The 21,125-nt window shown below is 33.7% G+C and overlaps 1 protein-coding gene across 10 annotated transcripts in view; it reads right to left on the reverse strand.

Annotated features, from left to right (window-relative positions):
- Positions 1-21,125, reverse strand: part of Sarm (sterile alpha and armadillo motif) — a 121,202-nt gene that overhangs the window by 8,408 nt on the left and 91,669 nt on the right. For 9 of the 10 annotated variants that reach the window (XR_014434952.1, XM_083077909.1, XM_083077905.1 and 6 more), the window contains 4 exons: positions 11,831-11,971; positions 8,949-9,187; positions 7,246-7,504; positions 6,339-6,506 (listed from right to left, as the gene is read on the reverse strand). Coding sequence is in view for 9 of the 10 variants with exons in the window: in XM_083077909.1 (XP_082934035.1) it covers positions 6,339-6,506; positions 7,246-7,504; positions 8,949-9,187; positions 11,831-11,971 (807 nt within the window). In the remaining variant the exon portion in view is untranslated. Of the gene's footprint in view, positions 1-6,338; positions 6,507-7,245; positions 7,505-8,948; positions 9,188-11,830; positions 11,972-14,322; positions 14,580-21,125 lie in introns of those variants that run through there. The other variant, XM_083077911.1, reaches the window with a different exon arrangement.

The following is a 21,125-nucleotide window of genomic DNA, read 5'->3' on the forward strand; positions in this document are numbered from 1 at the left end:
TGTTTTATTTTTAGGCTATCGCGTGTGATATTTTGAAAATTCTTTGTATAAACAAATCTTCAATTTTAAATATGCGTTCTTTCGAATATGAACGGAATATTTTCAACGATCACCGGATATTTTTCAAAGGCATTTACGTCAGTCGAACGTTGTCCCATATACGTTTCTCAAAATGTTACATCAGCTTCATGCTAAGAACTGTTCGTTACGATTCACAGTAATTTACCGAGGAAATTACTAGATGTCAGAAAAGAATATGAAAAATTTCCTCGGACTCACCACTCGCGATCGTTCGAATTGTTTTTGATGCAATATTCCACGATGTATCGGCCACAGTGCACTCATATTTTAATGGAGATTCACATCACTCTTTTAATATGAAAAATAAAAATGAATATTTGATGACAATTATTCTTTCTTATTAAAAAAAGTTGCATTGCTCGATATAAATATCTTCTTTCACAGAAGATAATTCATTATTTATTAAAGAAAAATCTGAAAAATAGAGCACAACCATCAAATTATTTTTTATCAACACCAATGTAAGAGTATCTCAAATTAATTTTAATCAAATTTCTTTTATTTAATTATAATTTCAATAAAATAAATTAATTCAACAGAGATCTTGCGAGGTACTTTTCTTAAGTATTCCAAGCTAGATTATTTTTAATTAAATAATTACGAGTCACACACATTCGTCAAAATATTTACAGATAAAAAATCAAGAATCGCTACTACTTGGCGTTAAACTAATTGTACAACACAAAGAATGCGATAGCAATAAATCACTGCGGTCGCGAACGTAATGGCAGCGCGGCGCAAACTAATCTGGACTGCGTTTAAGCTCGATTCACTACCCCGCGAGAGAATTTAATTTCGTTACGCCCACCGTGTGTACGCCACTATGAATCAGAGACAGAGAGAGAAGTGCATTTCGCACATCGATCGCGTAATCGGTGCGGCTTTTTAAAAGCGGTCTTAACGTTGCACCGTGTCGTTGCTATTTTTCGCCTAGTCTAGAAATAGTCCACGAGCAGATGACTCTCTCGAATCGTGAATGACTCGTCGTTCGTCTCGATTCGTATTCTACGACCGACGTTAAACACTGACAGACAGACAGCCACTGATGCATTATTCGCTCACAGCTGCGCCCTATCACATTGACGATTTGTATATGAATGTTGAAGGGATTACAGACTCTCGATTAGAATAAAATTAACCCCTTCTTCTCTGTATAAATTTCTTTATTGATTCAATTTGTGCTTTCAGTTTCAACCTTGTAATAATTATATTATGTATGATTATAATAGCCATGTACAAAAAAACACAAAAATTATTATTAATTAAAGAGACAATGACTCCACGTTAGTCAGACAATTATAACAAGCAAAGCTTCCCATTGTAAGACGCTTTGTTCTTCCAAATTATCTCCACAGCCTCATAAGTACAATATCAGACTGAATTTGCACGAAGGAAGAAAAAGCTGCTCATAAATTGTAATCTTGCGGTAATTTCCGCCGAGATGTCGCCGAGCGTTTATCAAATTTTCATTAAGCTTTTATCACTGTAACTTTCATTGGTCGATTCGATAATGGCCTCTGTACCTCGGGGAAATTCACGGTAACCTTCGCCTGCCTCTGGCGACGCTCGTGTCCTTGAAACCGTGACATTGCAGTCAGCTGGTAATTTGACTGAGAATACTCGCTCTATTTCCGCTTGGCGGAGATATCGCTGACACCTAGTAGTATTCGTAATCATCGTCATCGTCGTCTTCTGGCATGTCTTCTAATTTCTCACCGAAATCTGAACGATGATGTCACATTCGCGGCGTTGAATGAACAACAACTCAGGTGTCGTTGACAAAACACGATTCTATTTTAATAACCCTCACCTCCTCAAAGTGTGGATCGTGTCTCAGAAGTCGGAGTACTTGCTTAAGAGTACTGTTTAAATTTTAAGCGCTTTGTCAGGTTGATGTGCGACAACAATAATGGACATTTTCATATTTCCTTGATTCGTGAAACAAAAATTGTCCCGCAATTATATAAGAAAAGAAAGAATGATGCAGAGAATTGTCCGCAGTAGTTTTACACCCTCCTTCAAATTCGTCTAAAGAAACGCTTGATTTTACTAGCCAGGATTTTACTAGCCAGGATTTTACTAGCTGTCGTACCATTTGCGAGGTGTTAGTCAGGATTCGAGTACGAGGGAGTAGGACTATCGTGTCGCTGCGGGACTTCGGACCCGGGCAAAGGTCCTGCGCCAGCAGCCTTGACAGTCGCTGTCCCATTCAAAGTCGACATGCAACCAACGAATCGACCGATTGACCGAACGACCGTCAACGAGGAGCGTCACGAACGAACTGCTCCTCCGCGGGGATTGCGAATTATCGACCCGCAGCGGTTTACTTTCGCATTCTCGGCCATACCCGTGACTACCACCCCTTTGCCATGGAAACGAGGGTGATGTTTTCGCAAAAGTAGGAAAACAAGAAGATAGAAGAAAGCAGATAGTACTCGCATCGACTTTAGCAAAGCAGTTAGAATTTCTTATGCGAAAAGAAAAGATTTTTCAATATTTCTCGATGGATTTTTATCTCAATGATTTTGCTTTCAATTGAAAAAAAAAATTCCTAATATTTATAAAAAGAAAAAAGAATTTTTAATATTTTAAGGGTTTTTTCTCTCTCAGTATATATGATATTTTCTTTCAATTATTAAAGTAATAATTATATAATTTAATTAAAATAATAATTACATAATGAATAAAATAAATAGTGTGTTTATTTTAAAATGTGACTTGAAATTTTTAGTAAAATATTATGACATAACTGTTGTTTTATTAGTCTTATTTAAATATTAAATAAACTATTTTAAATCAACAGACTGCGTGTAAATTTTACAAAAAAATATGTATCGGATTTTATCGTTCTGTAAATTATTCATGTATTAAATAAAAATTCTTCTATGTTGCGTTCTTCCCGAATCGCATGTTATTATGTAATTTTCAATATTTTGAATAATAAGTGGAAGAGAAAGAAAGAGAAAGATATTTATATTTCATATAATATTACAAATACAAAGAGAAAAAAAAGAAACATATATTAAATAAAAATAAAAATTAAATTAGAGAGTATTAAATAAAAAAATATTAATAAAATAAAATAAAAATAAAAAAATTAAAATTAAATTAGTATTAAATAAAAAAATTATCTTAAAGTCTAAAACTATTAAAAAATATTACTAAATACGAAAAAACTATTACAGCTATTAATTGCAATATTTTGTATCAATGATATAAATCTGTTCGCATTGTAACAATGAGATAACATCGAAGAATATTGTTCTTTAAGCTAAATCTGGCGACATCTCTTGGAAAAGCTTGTAAGTCGCGAATAGAGATAAGTACAATAGAATGTTCATTTATCAGATGTATACAGAATATCCTATTTTAATCCGCTATGCGCGATAATAATCGAATTAATTAAATCATTTCAACTCGCATGAGGCACACTTGCGCTATCGTTGCTCGAAATTCCGCGTATTTTTGTCAGATTGAAAGAAAAAAAAATAAATTTGCGATGAAATTGCATCGCGTTAAGAACAAGTTCGACACGAATGTCGCAAGGTCGACACGTGGGGTCAAGGATAGCACGGATAGCACGATAGAATGAAAAAAAAAAAGGAAAAAAAATAATGGACCGAACACATCCACGAGCGAAATGGCACGCAATCGTCCGCGGTTTTCGAGACGAGCACGCATCTCTTTCCCATGAAAGACGATTTATCTTCCTTTCGAGCTAATCGAGCTTTTTTGTTGCCGGCTGAATCTACCTACGCGACTCACGCGAAAGCGCTATCAACGCACACGTCTGGAAAATTAATTATTCTTCTCTTTTTGTGGCTACATTAAAGTGTTGTGACATTTCAAAGATTTAATGTTTAAAGAAAGATAACATTTTTATTATTACGATAATGTGTAGAATCAAAATTCAAATAATGAGAAGTATTTGATTTGAAGATTTAATCATTTTTCGTGCAAAGTGAAAATATGTAGAAAAAATATATGATTTCCCATTTTTTTTAGATTAATAAAATAGTAGATTAATAAAATTATAATGATTTAAAATATCTCTGTAAAGTACATATTTTATAAAAATATATATTTTTATATATATTATTATATATTTTAATTCCTATAAAATTTTTATAAAATAGTTATTTATGAGAAAAAATTATAAGAAAAAGTATAAAATTGCTATCAAATTATTTTATATTTTTTCTCATAAATATACGATTCTTTCCCTTTATTTTCTATTTTTCATTTATAGGGAGAAAAATTAGATACCAGGGTGAATCGTATTGAAAGTTCGCGACGGCTCGATTCTACCGGGTGACCCGGATCGCGTTGACGAAGCTTACGTTTCGCGATTATTTACTCCTGGCGGCGTGTCGTAATCTAAATTTAGACGAATTCAGCTAAGTCGGCTACTACGTGGCTTTTGAGTCAGCAGCGTGCACATTTTTGAACACGAGCCAAACTGACTCCTCGTGTCGAACGACACGGCGTCTCACGATTACACGGGAGTAACCGAACTAACCGCTTGTGTCCGCTTGTATCTCGCGGTACTTTTTGCGAAATCATCGCCTTGGCTAATAGTCAAGGTCGAGATTACGGTCGTTATCAGATATACATATGTACGCACAAGAAACAGCAGCTTGGCTTACTTAACGTTACTTAACAAAAACATTGAATTTCTGGATATATTTCGGACAAATCTGACTTATGTTAGATAAATTTTACGTTATATTCACCTTCTTATCATTGTATTCAAATATGTATATTTAAATATATTTAATGTAATCGCTCTTCCTTTCTAGCTCGGACATATTAAATTACTCAGATGATGTAGCGTTTCTTTTTACTTGTGAATTTTTTACATGTTTTTATATAAAAGATTTATGTATCTAATTAATTTTTATTAATCAATTACGCTTAGTATTTAGATAATAATATAATTAATAATATTATTCAACATTTTTGAAGTAGGAAAGAATCTCAATTAAATTAATTAATATTAATATTTTTATAATAATTATATTATATTAATTATATTATTTTATATTAATATTTTTTGACATTTAATTGAGTCTCTTTTCTATCTCGAAAAATATCGAATAAAATAATATTATCAAAATTATTAGAAATGCAAGAATTCAAGAATTATTTCAACGAATATTAAGATTTCGATTAAATCGTAAATTCCATATTTTAATTTTATCAATTTTAATTTTATCACAAAACACGATTAATATTAAGCTTTAAATAATTTTAGATAAATAAATATTTTATTATTTTTATATTTTTATAAATTCTATAAATTAAAAACAAACACTCATTAAAAATCAACATTGATTCTTTCGCAAATCATGGGAACAAAACCGAAAGATCTCATTCGCGATGTGCAGCTTCGCACTTCATCAAGTGCAACGCGTCGGAACAACACCGTTGTTGAGGAAAACGGAACGCACGCGCGTGTCAACGACCCCCGCAACAGCGCCTTATTCGCGCTAGGTTTCCGTGCCAAATTATTCGCCGCACGCGGCCGCACCCACGGAGAGTCTTCCTCTCGGTCCTTTTGTCGCTTAAACGAGAAAGGTCAGGCTCAGAGAGAAAGAGCGAGAGCCTGAACGGACGAGAAAACCTTGAAAGAGCCTCCTTTGTCCACCTACGATTTTTCATTCAGGCTACCATGTATTGTATACGAACGCGCTCAGGTCTCTCTTTATAAGCCTCTTTAATTACGAGAAATATTGAAATACTCTAGTAAATGATCGTATCTGTATCTTTCACGCCAAACCGGAAATAATAAGAGCGTAAAGAGTTTTGATTTCACGCGACTTATTTGGGAATGTGTCCACTTTAATATTTATATCGATATTTTTCCTTTCATTTATCTATTTATTTATTTTATTTATTCAATTTTTGTTATTTATATTCAACTTTTATTTTATTTATCTACGTATTTTTATTTATTTTTTATTTTACGCATGCATTTGCAGTTTCTCCTTTATATGAAATAAAGGAGAAACTGCAAATGCATGCGTAAAATAAAAAATAAATAAAAATACGTAGATAAATAAAATAAAAATTGAATAAATATAAATAATATAATGAATAAATATAAATTCAATGAATAATAATGAATAAATATAAATTCAATATAAATGCAACTGCCAGGATTTTGTTAAAAATCGAAAGCGTTAAGCAAATTTCTCGCAATGATTGTTCAGTCTGGTATCTTTTCGTTCATTCATTCAGAAGTAAATGGCACTCACCCTCGCGGCAGCGATGCTCTTCTCTGCCGAGACGCCGTCGAGTTCGACGCGCGCCCTCGCCGCCGTCGCGGCGCTCTGCTCTTTGTACGAGACGTCGCCGGCTTGCAAAGCCCTCATCTCGGCGCTGTTGGCCGTCGCCTTCTCGGCGCTAAATCCATCCGTGACGACCTGATGGAAACAGATCGATGATTAAGCATGAGAGAAAACTAAAACCAAGCAAATTAATCAAATCTGAGATTATTATCTACTTTAGACGCAATGTTAAAATGCGACACTTTCGGAGATGGACTTGCAATCCTTGACCTAGACTAGCCGGAGGAAGCCGCACCTCAGCCATTAAACATCCGCTCTAAACGTTATCGTTGATGTTCGTAACGTCTATCGAGCAAACTTCATTCGAGACAAATTCAAGAGCTGAATCATCCGCACAATTCTTATCAAATGTGTATTTTCAGGGAACAGCCGAATGACTCGATGAGTCCATGTATTGATGACGTACGTGAGATCAACTCTTTAGTTTTCAATTTTATGAGATTAATTCGATATGTTGATAGATAAATACACATAATTCCGTACTTCATTCTAATTTATTACTTCTGTTTCTTATTATTATTTTATTTTCGAATTAAATCTCTAATCAAATTCTGGACGAAATTTCCTATAAATCTTGCTGTCAAGATTTTTCATTAATACTACTGCAATTTTTAATTTCCATAAACCTTACTATTGTGTTTAACTGTTATTTATCTATTAATTATTTTTCAATTAATAATGGATATAAAGTTTAATTATAAATAATAAATATTAAATATTAAATTTAAATAAATAATAAATATTAATAAAATATTTAATATTAAAGAAGATATCGAAGGGGGGGAGGGATAATATGAGACAAGAAAGTGCTTACCTTTGTTTTAGAGGCGCTGGTCATCTTCTTCTGTTCAAACTTCATAGTTTCTTGACCAGCAGGGAGATTTGCTATATTAGGTATGTTTATCGGCTGATTTATACCGTGATGAAGATTGTTTAGGGAATTCAGAGAACTCAACTGGGATGGAGAACCGCCCGTCAATGTGACAGCGTCGCTGACAGGTGGCGGCGTATCCGGATCCGGAAAAGTCACCAACGGTTCCGTGAGATTGGTTTCTTCCGGTCCATTGCCATCTCTGTGAAATAAACATAAAAAAGGATTCGTCATATCGAAACGACAAGTAAAAATTGAACAAGATAAAAAATGAAATATAAATTTATAAGACGAGAATTTTTCAAGAAAAATGTGCATAACAAAAATTAAGGCAATATTGAATGAAAAAATTAAATATTTTAGAGACACATTTTTTTAAAATGACATTATATACATATTTCAAATTTAAACAATAAGAGAAATTTATTTTTTCCAATTTCAAAAAATTAATATTATAAATACAGTTCGTCGAAACTAATTTTAACTCTCGATATTTTCAAGCAAAATTATCACCTTTACGTTTATATCATTGATAATGAACCAGTTTACGGGAATGATAATATGTTCAAACATATAGTATGTTACTATTGATTGGAAAAATACACAGTGAGTAGATAAAACATTTTAAGGCTACTTTTATGCAGATTAAATTTATATACAATGTTCTCTTTTTATTTATCTTTCGCTACGTGATATAATCAACTCAACACACATCAATAACGAAAGATTATCTCACATTCCAATGTAAAATGACACGTGAGCAATGTGTTAAAAATAATCCGACCATTTCGAAAATAACACGCAAATCGAAATTATACGTATACAAATATTCACCGTTGACGCGTTTCAGAGCTTTCAATTGCGAAAATTTTCGTTATGAAACTTAAACGTATGTCCGAACCTTTATATATATCGAAGGAAATGAATCACTAAATTTTTAGTAACTGGAGAAGTTGAAGGCGAGAAACCTCTGATGTTTCGACGGAAGATGAAGTCAAATATTTTTCGAATTATTACTGACAGCTAAAGTTCTTTGAATTTTTATTTTAAAGTTCTTTTAATTTTTATACTGACAATGAGATCGACAAATCTTTAGCAACCGAATAATTTAACGTTATTGTTTTTATTTTTTGTTCTAATAAAAGTTTCATTTTATTTAATATTTAAAACTAACCAAATATTGTAAAAAATGCTAAGTATTGTAAAGCTAAATGTCGAAATAATAGTTATATTAAATAATAGTTAGGCATTAAATTTAAAAAAATATATTATATAATAGTATGTATAATTGTATATAAATAAATATAAATAATAGAAATTTTGAAAACAGCTGCACGCAAAAATAGCCAAATATCACGACGATGAGTATTAGATTCGTCACGTTGGCAAACTTAAAGATGTTTCTAAAAATACCAATTACTTATGAGAAATTATGTATGAGAAAAGCACGCGAAATCACAATTATTTTCGCGAAACATTCAACGTGACACATGTATCCTTTATAAACACTCGTTCAAAATATTTTTATTAAACACCATGTTTCAAAACACTAAATTTCTTCTCAACGATCCGAAAAGTCACTTTTAATTTACAATCTAGTTAGATTTGATTTCGAGGGTTGTTGATCGACTCGAGAATGAACCAACCTATCCACGAGGTTCTCCATACTGCTTCGCAGCCGTTGCGAAAAGTTGGTCGACATGTTCTTCATCTCCGAAATGCCGCGCTTGAGTTCCGTCAGATCGCTCTTCATGGAGCTCGCTTTCATCTCACTCGAGGACGAGGTGAGGATCCTCTGCGAGGACTTGGCCACCCTGCTGCTGCTACTACTGCTGGTACTGGTGCTGCTACTACTCTGGCGTTGGCTCTGGTTTGTCGTCAGCATCTGTCGAGTCAAAAGCCGTTTTCGTTCTATTTAAGATCCAACATGACTCATTCGTTTTGCCCCTCTCTTTTATCTCTATCTCAAAATCTCTTTCTCATTTTAAATTTATAATAATATAATTTATTCGCCAAGGTTCTCTAAATTTCTCGATCAATCTAATATGAAAATATAGCATATAATGAATATATATAATCATAATATTCACAACAATATATATATTTCATTGATTACCCTTTTCATAGTAAATATCTTCTTTTCTATTTTCTAAATTGATGATTGTAAAATAAATTTTTTAATTTGAATTTAAAAAATCGATACTTAAAGTATTTATTAATTAATATTAAAATGTATTTATTTTAAATGTATACTATTTTAAAATAATAATACAAAAAAAACATTATCTTTTTATATATTTTTAACATGAGAGAAAAAATTTCTAATTATCGCTTAAAATCAAATATAATAATAATTTGATATAATTCGCAATAAAAAATTTATCACAATATTATTTATATATTATATAATATTATTAATATATTATTAAATATGAAATTTATCACATTTATCCGTTTAAATAAAATTTACTAGCATACATTCTTTTAAAACAATTTTTTTATCATATCATAAAAACTACTAATACAAATTTATTTGAAAATTTTTCCGTGTAATATTTTATTTTCAATTCCGTTTGACAATCATGATAATAAATCTTTTATACAAATCTAATATTTTGCAAAGTTAAATTGTGCCATACAAATTTAATAGATATTTTGAAGAAATAATCCTTCTAGAAAAGTTCAAAAGGAAAAATGTAAACAATATTTGTGCATAAGAGAGTAATATTAGCAATGGCGGTCGGCCAGCAGTCATTACGAGACACAAGATAACTCGGCTAAGGCGCCTGGAAACGAAAAGGGCCCGATAAATTTAGAAAGAGGCAATGTTCTCTCAAAAGTGAGAAAACATCGAGAGAAGGGACCTTGAAACACGGCATCAAGGTTCACCGAGAGATTGCGTGGAATTAATCTTTAATGGCACAAAAAAAATGCACGTGGGCGACCATATTGCGTAAATGCCTACAATCATTCGTCGAAGGATCGTGATTTCTAATTACACGATGATCAGCAGAGATGGACCGACAAATAATTTTGCTCGTAAAATGACGTTTAACGTGATGTCGTTGACATTTCATACAAACGATGAATTGAATTTGAATTTTCGCGAGATTTCGTATTTACATACTATATTTAGCAGAATATAGAGTGCTATTTCTGCAGCGTTTGCGATTTTCGGAATCAAATCTAAAATATATAATTTATTTCAATTGGAGTCAAATATATAAATAATTTTTAATTAGATTTAGTAATATATATTTAAGTAATTTTAGTAATTTTTAATTGATAACGTAATAATATTAAATATTCATAAATGTAAGATAAATAATATTAAATATTCTTTAAAATCTTATAGCTTAGAAAATAAAATAATAAACGAAAACGGGGGGAAAGGGGGAAAGCATTGTTAGAAGCGATGACGGCGATTATTATTTTTGGCGCTTTTAGCAGATTGTCGAGATAGACTCATAATAGATGAATAATTCGAAATTTCCTTGTACACACTTTCAGGAAATTCGTTTCAGACGTGGGCGTCAAAGACGGCGCGACACTTTGACAGCCGTTTCTAGCTAACGCGGAGATTAAAGACCATGTAATCCTCCCGTGTAATCGTTGGATTAGAAGAAACAGTCTCGAAAAAGGCAACGACCATGTTTCCCCAAAGCAGTGAGGCCAAATAAATATTGCACGGCGCGACTTGTTTCTGCTAAATATGCACAAACTTGTGCAAAGTGTGCAGAAGGATATGAGTGTAGGTCTCCGATTTACATTCGATTCGAAAATATCACACAAAAAATTACATTTGGTCTCTCCTTTTTCCTTCAGAATTAATAATTTAATATAATTTAGTAGCTTGTGTATAATTGAATTTAATAAGAGAAACACAAAAGAAGAAATACAAAAGTGCCAAAGTGCAGTTGATGATTTAGATTCGATTTGAAATTTATTATTAAAGCGTATTTCTCTTTACCTCTTTCTCGATTTTTCTTTATCTATCTATCTCCTATTATATAATTAATTTTTCTTTTATAGAATTATTATTTTGTTTTCCAAGCTACAAGATTTTCTGAGAATATTTAATATTATTATGTTATTTTTATGAATATTTCATATGATTATGTTATTAATTAAAAATTGCTAAAACTACTTATAAATATATTTTAATAAAACTAATTAAAAATTATTTTAATATATTTGATCGAAATAAATTATCTAACTAAAATTTCATTCCGAATAGTCGCAAAAATCGCAAAAATAGCATTCTATTTTCTTTTAGAGAAAGAAAAATCGCCTTTAAGGACTTCAAATTTAAATAGTGAATTTTCTTGAAACCATTTTGAAAAAAAAATCATATCTCTCGCGCTTGTTAATCAGCAAAAAATACTCGAAACGCAAACGATTCTTGCGAAGATATGCGAGCGAATGACGATATCTCTTCTTCTTTTTAAAGAATCACGATGTCTCGAAATATATGAGCAAATATTTGAGAAATAAGTAAAGCGGGAAAGGAAAAGCAAGAAATAATCACCTGCGACGATGTGGTAGTGACCTGCGGATGATGGGTGACGTGGTGCGTCCTGCCCGTCACCAGATTGTTCTTCTTTTGGAAGTTCTCCATGACGGTATGCATGTCCCCGTTCTCGTTTCCGTCCACTGGAAACTCCGACATCTGCAACAGGCGTATCGGCATTGTTAATCGAGATATTTACGCATATATTAATTGCGTAATAAAAATATATATGTCCATCCCTTTATTTGTAACACAAATATATGTCGACAAACGTGTGCACATGCATGTGTTTTAATTGCGCGCTAATCAAATCAAAGCCTGATGTGTCTTGATTGCAAGGCCCTAATAATAAATCTTGAGAAGCGATTGGCAGCGCGACTTTGGCAAGATAGAAGGTGAGGCAGTTGATCGCGTTGACAGGAACTACGCGTTGCAACTATGCGTTTGCTTAAACGAGATACATATGGAGAGCGAGCTCCCACACGTTCACTAATAAAAACGCGCGATCGAACCCGGATCTATCCGAACACCCGATACTCTTCTAAGGTGATCAAGCTTTCTAGTCTCGCGATTCCCAGTCTCTCTAGCAGCGGGAAATCAAGCTCGCTGGTGGAAATGCTATCGGATATGCTCGAGGCCGCTCGAGGTCGACATAAACGCTAGATGTTCGATTAAACTCGTCCGATAATTGTGTAATAGCTTGTATATACGCGAATATAATCTTGGAACGCGATTCTAGAATGATCTCTCTCATTAGAAGGTTCCTCTTCGCGGATAATTAATATCTGAAACTATGCAAATCAATTATGAATGTAATATGCGTGCAAAACTAGTTAGTATTTCATATATTATTTTTTTACTGTCTTCTTCGTGATCAGAGTTAAATGTGTAATCTTAGGATATTTTATATAAATTAAAGGAGATCGATAAAAAAATATTGATTTTATCGAATAATCATCTTGAAACATTCTTTCCTTTCTTTGCGACATACTTGCGCTTTGTGTTGTTACATCATTTATACGCAGTTACATATTACATAAGTAACTTTACGTTGCATATAATGCAATCGTCAAAATTAACACTCCAAATGTTTTAATATTCCTATAATACACGACAATTCAAAGAGAATAAACTTCGTCCAAGTGTTGATTTGCAGACACACTTGACAATATTATTGCAATGTTTTCATCAACTAAATGCAATGTTTTCATTAACTTTAATTATTACTCAATAATTGCCACTTTAATTATTTGTGAGACACGTAATACTTCATGCAACACGTAATAATGTGTAATTAGTCAAATGTGTAATTAGTCAAAATACTCCACAGTATTGTTGCGTTGCATTCGAGCTCGTTTCGCGACTTGGATGCAGCAACTATATAATCGGGACAAGTGCAACTATCGCGAGACGTGCGTAGATGGGCGATACGTTGCATTCCATGCATGCACTCTTTCGATAATTCCGCGGGATTTGCATAGGCGTGGGCGCGTGCAATACGCGTGTGTACGCGAGAGGCGCAATATCCGGCATCTTTCGAACAATGTTTAGTATCACGTCGCGATTCTCTTTCGATTCGGAAGAGAAACAAACCCGATTCAACAACATCGATCGGCTTAATCCCCTTTACAGCTTCAAAAATGTTACATTATTTATCATGCTATATTACTGTATTATTTTTGTTATATAATAATTATATAATTGTTATATAATATCACATAATTATATTATAATTTTTGTTATATAATTAAAAAAATATATTTAACTATTGTCTACATATGTGTATGAAATATTATCTCATAAGTTTTTAATTTGCATTTATTAAAAATTAAGTAAAAGAAAAGATAACTATAAATACTCGCTGCTGAGAGATAAGAGAGAATTAAGTATGAATTGCAAACAAAAGAATACCAGAGAATACATACTCCAAAAAATATCTTCAAGTGAAGAGTCTTGAGTTTTTCCGATCAAGTGAGTTAAAATATCTCAGATATAAACATCATCAAAGTATATGAATCAAACCTAGAAAGATCTATCATTTCCCTCTCTCTTTCTTTGTATTAATACACATATATTAATGAATTTAAATTAATGAAAAAAAATAATAAATTAATAAACTGAATAAGTACAGGGTAAATTAAAACCTCGACTGACAGGTTTAATGAAGTGTCAGGTTAGGTTAGTTCCTCAGTTTACGCGGAAACCGGAAGCTACACGCGCGGAATCCGTGTATCTTTGTACATGCGAGCGACCGCTTAAACGTGCTTTTCCCGAACAAAGACAGCTGACATGTAGACTATTATCGAGCGAAATAGAAACGAAAAAGGTTCGTCCCTCTTCACACGCGTGGCTATCCCTGGTTATTCCAGGATCCCTGGTCGGGATCGACAATTCCCTCTCCTCCCAAACATTCTTAAACATTCATAATTTAAATTCGGGAGCATTAGAGAGAACTCGGACCTCTCTGATCCTCCCGCGTCGAAAAAGCGAGGAGAGAAAAAAATGCCCACCCAGCTGACGCTCGCCGGCGTCCGTCCGCCTCGTAGTCTGGCACGTAGTCCGTGGCGACGTGAGATCGACGACGATCGAGGAGAAGAGGAGAGCAGGCTCCGAGGACAAAACGGACCGCGCGTCGTTGTTATGGCGGATTGGTAAGGGAGCCGAAGTCGCGCGAACGGATAGTACGTCGCGTACCGGCGACGACCGCTGGCGCGAGAAGCAACGACACCACCCCACAATCGACATACATCGCGCGCGCCGGTCGCGCTCGCACTGAAGCCGTCTGAAGCAGCGTGCGGTTGCCGCTCGTGCGGCGCGACGGGCGGGTCACATGACCCGCGGTCACGTGACGCGCGGCAACGCCGCGCCGCCGCGCACGTGAGCGCCGGCGAGTTAAAGTGACACGAGCAGAACTGGAGATTTAAATGGTAACACGACGAGTTTGCGGATTTGCTTTCTCACCTCTATCTCACCTTTCGTTCATAACAAGCTTTGGAATATTGGAAAGGGATGTGAACGATAGAATGTTTTGATTGTAGATAGACGGAGCAATAAAATCGAAAAGCCAATTTAATTGAAAAAAGGTTAAATAGATGGCTAGAATAAAATCTTGCTATAAGTGGAGAGTAAAAGATTCTGTAAAAGATAAATAAAATAGAGAAAATTATAGAGAAAATGAAATAAAATGGATAAAAAATTATGGATAAAATAAAATTAAATTTTCTTCATTAGACATGTTTGTGTGTATAAAACATGATAGATTCAAAGTTCAAGGTAGCACATGTGGAAGCGATAAAATTTCACGCGTGCATTTGAAGAAAATTAAAATGAAAGACGATAACGTTGAAAAAATGAAAAAAAAAACATTCTAATTAATGTTGAAATTCCAGGAAGCTTATGTTTGGCAAAAACAATAGATTTTTTGATCTCGATTAAGACGAGAATCACAGGCAGCACAAGTGGAACAACGATAATGTTCATTTCTCAGAACGACGATGGCAAAGAGACGATGCTTCTTGTCATCGTCGTCGCTGCAACGTTATGTAAGAAGCTCATCTCTTTCCCTATCTTTCTGACTGACAGTGCATCTGTTGAAGTGCTTCGTAGCGAGCCACTTGTGGTAGAAAGTTTACGAGGGCGCAGTTTTAGGGGAAGAATTATCAAGCAACTTGTCGCTTCATTCACTTTTCCACGCCATCTTTCATTGATCAGACGTGAAACATGCGACACTTGAATAGCTTCACAAATTATGTATATTCTCATTTGTTACATTAATTATTATCGTTCATATTCGTCGTATTATCATTCATTTTTTATTAGAATTCTGCAGAATTGGATAAAATTTATCTTTATATTCGACAAATTAAAAGAAAAGACAGTAAAAAGATCTACGTTGTTTAAAAGAAATAATTCTTTAGCATACATGATAAGGAAACAAGTTTAGAAAAAATAAAATTACGATATTGATTATGTGTTTTTTAATGAAACTAGACATGATCCGCGCATGTGACAGTTTTTGATTGATTTATGGTTTAAAGAAATGTGAATTTTTTATTATCTCCAATTCGTAATTAAAAAATTTAAAAATTCGATTAAGTTGATTTTCATACAAATAATTATCATATTTTCTATAGATAAATAAAGCAAGACAAAAAAAACGGTTTACGAATATTGTAACGTGACGTCTATGATGAAACTGACAATCAGCTGTTTCGCCAAATCAGATAAGTCACAACCTTTTCACAAATTTTTCAGATAATGCATTACAACAGCGAACGCATTAAAAACTGCATACACTTTCTTATTTCCGTCTCTCTTTCTTCGGGAGATACGGATAATCACCCGGAGTCACTTTGTCAGGATATCCTTGCGCGGAAATCGCTTAGCTCAACCGTCATAAATCAGCATCGACCGCAAAGCATCGGTCGCGAAGAAAGAAGCCTGGCATTCCATCTGCGGGAAAAGAGAGACACAAAGAGCGGAATGCGGTCCGGCGAGGTGCGCGAGGAAACTCGTAGCCGCGGAATTTCGGCGAAAACATACCGGGTGTACTCGCGACGCGCAACAGAAAGTCCATTATCATAATGAGATAGATATAATGCCTTATATTAAATAATATTATTCTATTTAAATATATTTGACAAATTCCATCAACATTTTTTTGAATATTTTTAATATAATCTCTTCGATATTTTATTAATAATATAATTTTTAATAATATTTCCAATCAATACAATTCTATAAATTTATTATAATTATTTTGTAATGGAATTCAACCTCGACTCGACATTCCATCTTTAATTTCGATCGACCAGATTAGAATCGGTTAGCGATTTTGATCCTGGAATCTCGAGAGTCCCTCCTCGAAGTTCAAAAGCGCGATTCTAATGTTGAGGCTCGTTGAATAAATATGCGGGCGCGAAGGAGGGCCTCGATGGATCGAACGAACTACACTGAATATATTTCACGCCTTTAGCCGCGTCGCGTCGCGGCAGCCACGCGCTCTTCGGCGCCGCTTGATTTACGGTGGCCGTAAATAGCGTTTGCGAGTGGCTTTTTCCTGTGCCCAACGGCAATAACAATTTAGAACACGCTTAACCGCGGCATTGCTCACGTTCTTGCTCGAGATCAATTCTCTCGTATCATATTAGCCAAAAACTGTCGAGCAATCATCGATAATAAGAGAAACTGCAATGCGAAAAATTTCGGAGCGATCCAAAGTTGTAAAAATTGGCGTTAAATAAAACATAAAATCAGTTTTTATCAAATATTTATATGAATATAACGTACATCTGAAATTATATTAATTGTAGAGATTAATGAAATTAATTAAATGTAGGATTTTACTTGAGTAGAAAAGAAATTTTAAAAAAATTTCTCCTTCATTCTATCTCTCTCTTTCTCTTAATTTTACTTGAGTAGAAAAGAAATTTTAAAAAAATTTCTCCTTCATTTTATCTCTCTCTTTCTCTTGATTTTAAATACAAATTTCTCTTTATTACTAAATTGCTGAAACAATTTTATTTCCATTTACTTTTTAATCTTCTTAAATCAATTTAATTCTTCGTATGTTAACTGGATTTTTAATGGATTATTTGAAACTTTCACCAAAACCTAATTTTTCTTTAGCGAGACTTTGATAAGAGGATAATTTTCTAGAATGAAATTATGTATTCTTCGTATCAATAGCCTCTATTGTCAAAAGAGTACACTGGTAAATATATATATAACTATAATGTCTTGCTTCTTGCCAGACACAAAAAAGCGATTCGAAGACGATATTATCATCGTTGTGTGCATGGTGTATTAAGTCACGTTCATAATCTTCTTTAGTCTTTAATCCCCCCGCGAATCATAGTTTAAATAAATACTAAAAAAATAATAATTCACAAATATCAGAAAAAAAGTAAATCGCAATAAAATCAATCTTATCTTAAGAAACTATAATCTTTTCAATATCTAAGAGAATAATAAAATTGACAAATATTTTATAATTTATCAAAAATATATGTATGAAAAATATGAAATAAACAAATTTAGTTGAAAAAATTTAACAAAAAATTTAGCAGAATAACGTTAATTCTCAAATGCAATGCAATAATTATAACTATAATATAAATTATATTTTTAAAATTTCAAAAATAAAATTTTAATATAAATTAAAAATACAAAAATCAAATTTTATTTATCATTTTAATTTTTATTCTGTAAATTTTATTATTTTTTCAAGTTATTATTATTATTATATTTTCTAAAATATTTTAGCTATAATTTGAAGATATATAAATTAAATATTATTTTATATAGAATAATATTATAGAATTCGAAACACATTTTAAAGATATTGGTTTATTTAAATTAATTTAATATATTAAAATTTTATTTTGTAAGAAATTAAAAAAGACTGATCATCTAAGATGTAAGGCGTCGCATCAATTTGTTTAAAAAAAAGCAAGATACTCGAAGTGATTATCGAGCATCACGATCATAAATCCAAATCGTAAAAACATGTCGGCCGATTCGACCGGTGAATTATCGATTTGCGCTTTGCAGCCAATTATTTATTGCTTACTTGGTTATCATATTTGGTTATGAAACCAAGTGTGAAACAGGCTTTAAGACCGGTAATATTCGTTGCTGTCCATATATTGGATTAATCTTTCGCGTGTATCCACTTCTTTCGCGCATTCTTATAACTCTGTAGAAAATTACGATCGATGAAGTTTTTTAGGAATTCTCTTTGGAAATTCTCAAGAGGAAAAGCAAAAATCCTCGTTTTCGTGTAAATATCGTGTTGGATTTTTATTCTGAGTCTTTAATCTGAGTCTTTTCGAAAATGCAATTGTCGTTGAAATAAAATTATTTATTATTTGGTGTTGTTCGTAAAATTCCTCGATATACATGCGATATATTACACTTGTAATGTCTTAGACAAAGGTGCCTTGTGCCGAACATCGACACGCAAGAAGAAACGTGTTTCCATGAACACGTACTACCGGTTATAAAGGAGGCCAGCTGGTACGATTATACCACGATAAAAATTTCGTTTCGTCGTCTTACACAAACGAGTTTCGAGTTTTTAAATTTTTTTAAATTTTAAAATAAATAAAAAAGTAATCTGGTGTATTTAATTTTTAGGTGATTTCTTCTCTCTCTTATTTCATATATTTAATTTTATTCGATGCTTATTTTAAAGATATAAGGACTACGGATATAAAATTAAACAATTTTCTCTTATCACAATCGCATTTAAAAATAAAGAAGACAAAAATTCAGCAAAAATCAAATAAGTAAAGTGCATAAATAGTGAAATGTGTTATAAAAATTTATCTCAAATTGATTCAATCATCTCTAAAATTCAAATTCAATTAACATCCATAATTAAATGCTTTGTGATCCCGGTTGCCACCTCAGACTTTCGGTTCGCCCGGAGGTAAAGCAAAAAAAAACCTATTGCATTTCCACGTACATTTCTTAATCTCTTAAAATTTATTTTCTACATTACACAGCTTACAAAATCATTGTTTAAAATGCTTACTCTAATTTTATTATTATAAAAATTGAAAAGAAACAATATTATTGGAACTGCAACATATTTTTACGCTTATTTCTTCACTTTAAAGTTGTACTTTTTATTACTTATTGCACATTTTAATAATTCTACTTGTTCAGGTTTCGTTATATATTTGTAGAATTCTCCGCAATTCATTTTATAGTTCATTTTTGTACAAATTTCCGCTTTTACCGATTCTACTTTTAAGCGATTTCGTTCATCACTCCATACATTATTCATTATAGAAAAAATTCCTTCTACGTAACTATTATTTACCGGTATCGATAAAATACATTGCACTATTTTCAATAATTCACTTAAATTATCATCTTCATCGCTGACAAAAATTTTTTTCCATTTTTCATTTAATGTATCGATATTGTTGTTTATAGAAGATAATAGATTTTTTATAACATGTATTTCATCATATAATTTGTCTTCGTTAATAATTATATTAAAGGAAGTTGCCACGTCTAAAACATTTTCATAATTAAAATTATTACTTTTTAAATTGAAAATTTCCATTTTTTTATAAATACATTTATCATAATCATACCAGTAGTAAGACTATGAGGTTTCTAACGCAGGGGCTCCGAGGGGGGGTGAGGGGCGAGGGGGAACCGCGGGCGGGGGGGGGTGACGTCACGGGGGGGGTGACGTCACGCGGGGTGACGTCACGCGGGGGGGGGTGACGTCACGTGCGGGGGATGATGACGTCACGCGGGGGATGATGACGTCACGTGCGGGGGATGATGACGTCACGCGGAGATGATGACGTCACGCGGGGGATGATGACGTCACGCGGAGATGATGACGTCACGCGGGGGATGATGACGTCACGCGGAGATGATGACGTCACGCGGGGGATGATGACGTCACGCGGAGATGATGACATCACGCGGGGGATGATGACGTCACGCGATGGATGAGGGGGTCCGCGCGGGTAGGGGGGATCCGCGGCGCGAGCGATGGACGAGGGGGTCCGCGCGGGTAGGGGGGATCCGCGGCGCGAGCGATGGACGAGGGGGTCCGCGCGGGTGGGGGGGACGGGTGTGAGAAGAATAGCGCTACGTGTGGGAAAAGGATAGCGTAAAGTGTGTGAAGAGGACAGTGCGACAAGGATGACACGTGACATCATCAACATGTGACAAGGATGGCGTCAACGTGGGACAAGGACGACGCATTATAAGATGCCACATAGGTGGGAGCAGGACGACGCAAAGGTAAGTGAGTGATAGCGACGAGCTTGTGAATGAGAGAGAACGATAATAGCGCGAAGAGAACGCATACGAAAGAGAACTATAATATCGCGAGAACAACGTGTGCGAGAGAGAACGATAATAGCTAAGATAACGCGTGCGAGCGAGAACGAAGATATCGCGAGACTTACAACTAACGCGAGACTTATTGTTAGAACGATAGCGCGTACGAAAGAGAGAGAGAACGATAAATTCTTACAATTAGCGCAAGAGAGACGCAAGGGATGGGAACGCAAGGAGAGGCGCGTAAATAAATACATTTCTTTTCAATACTAAATATAACATTTATTTTAAAATGTGTGCGTGTATTATACAATTTGTGTGTGTGTGTGTGTGTGTGTGTGTGTGTGTGTGTCTAATAAAATAATAATATAATAATATAAAATTTAAAATTTAAAAAAAAAATAATAATAATATAATAATAAAATAATAAGAATAATATATTTGGGGGGAGTGCGCCGGGCTAAGGAGGAGGCCGCTCCTAGAATGCTAAGGGGTCGAT

This window comes from Camponotus vicinus, unplaced genomic scaffold, assembly GCF_025532165.1.
Source record: "Camponotus vicinus isolate PSW18456_S1 unplaced genomic scaffold, iyCamVici1.0 SCAF_1, whole genome shotgun sequence".
NCBI classification, from domain to species: domain Eukaryota; kingdom Metazoa; phylum Arthropoda; class Insecta; order Hymenoptera; family Formicidae; genus Camponotus; species Camponotus vicinus.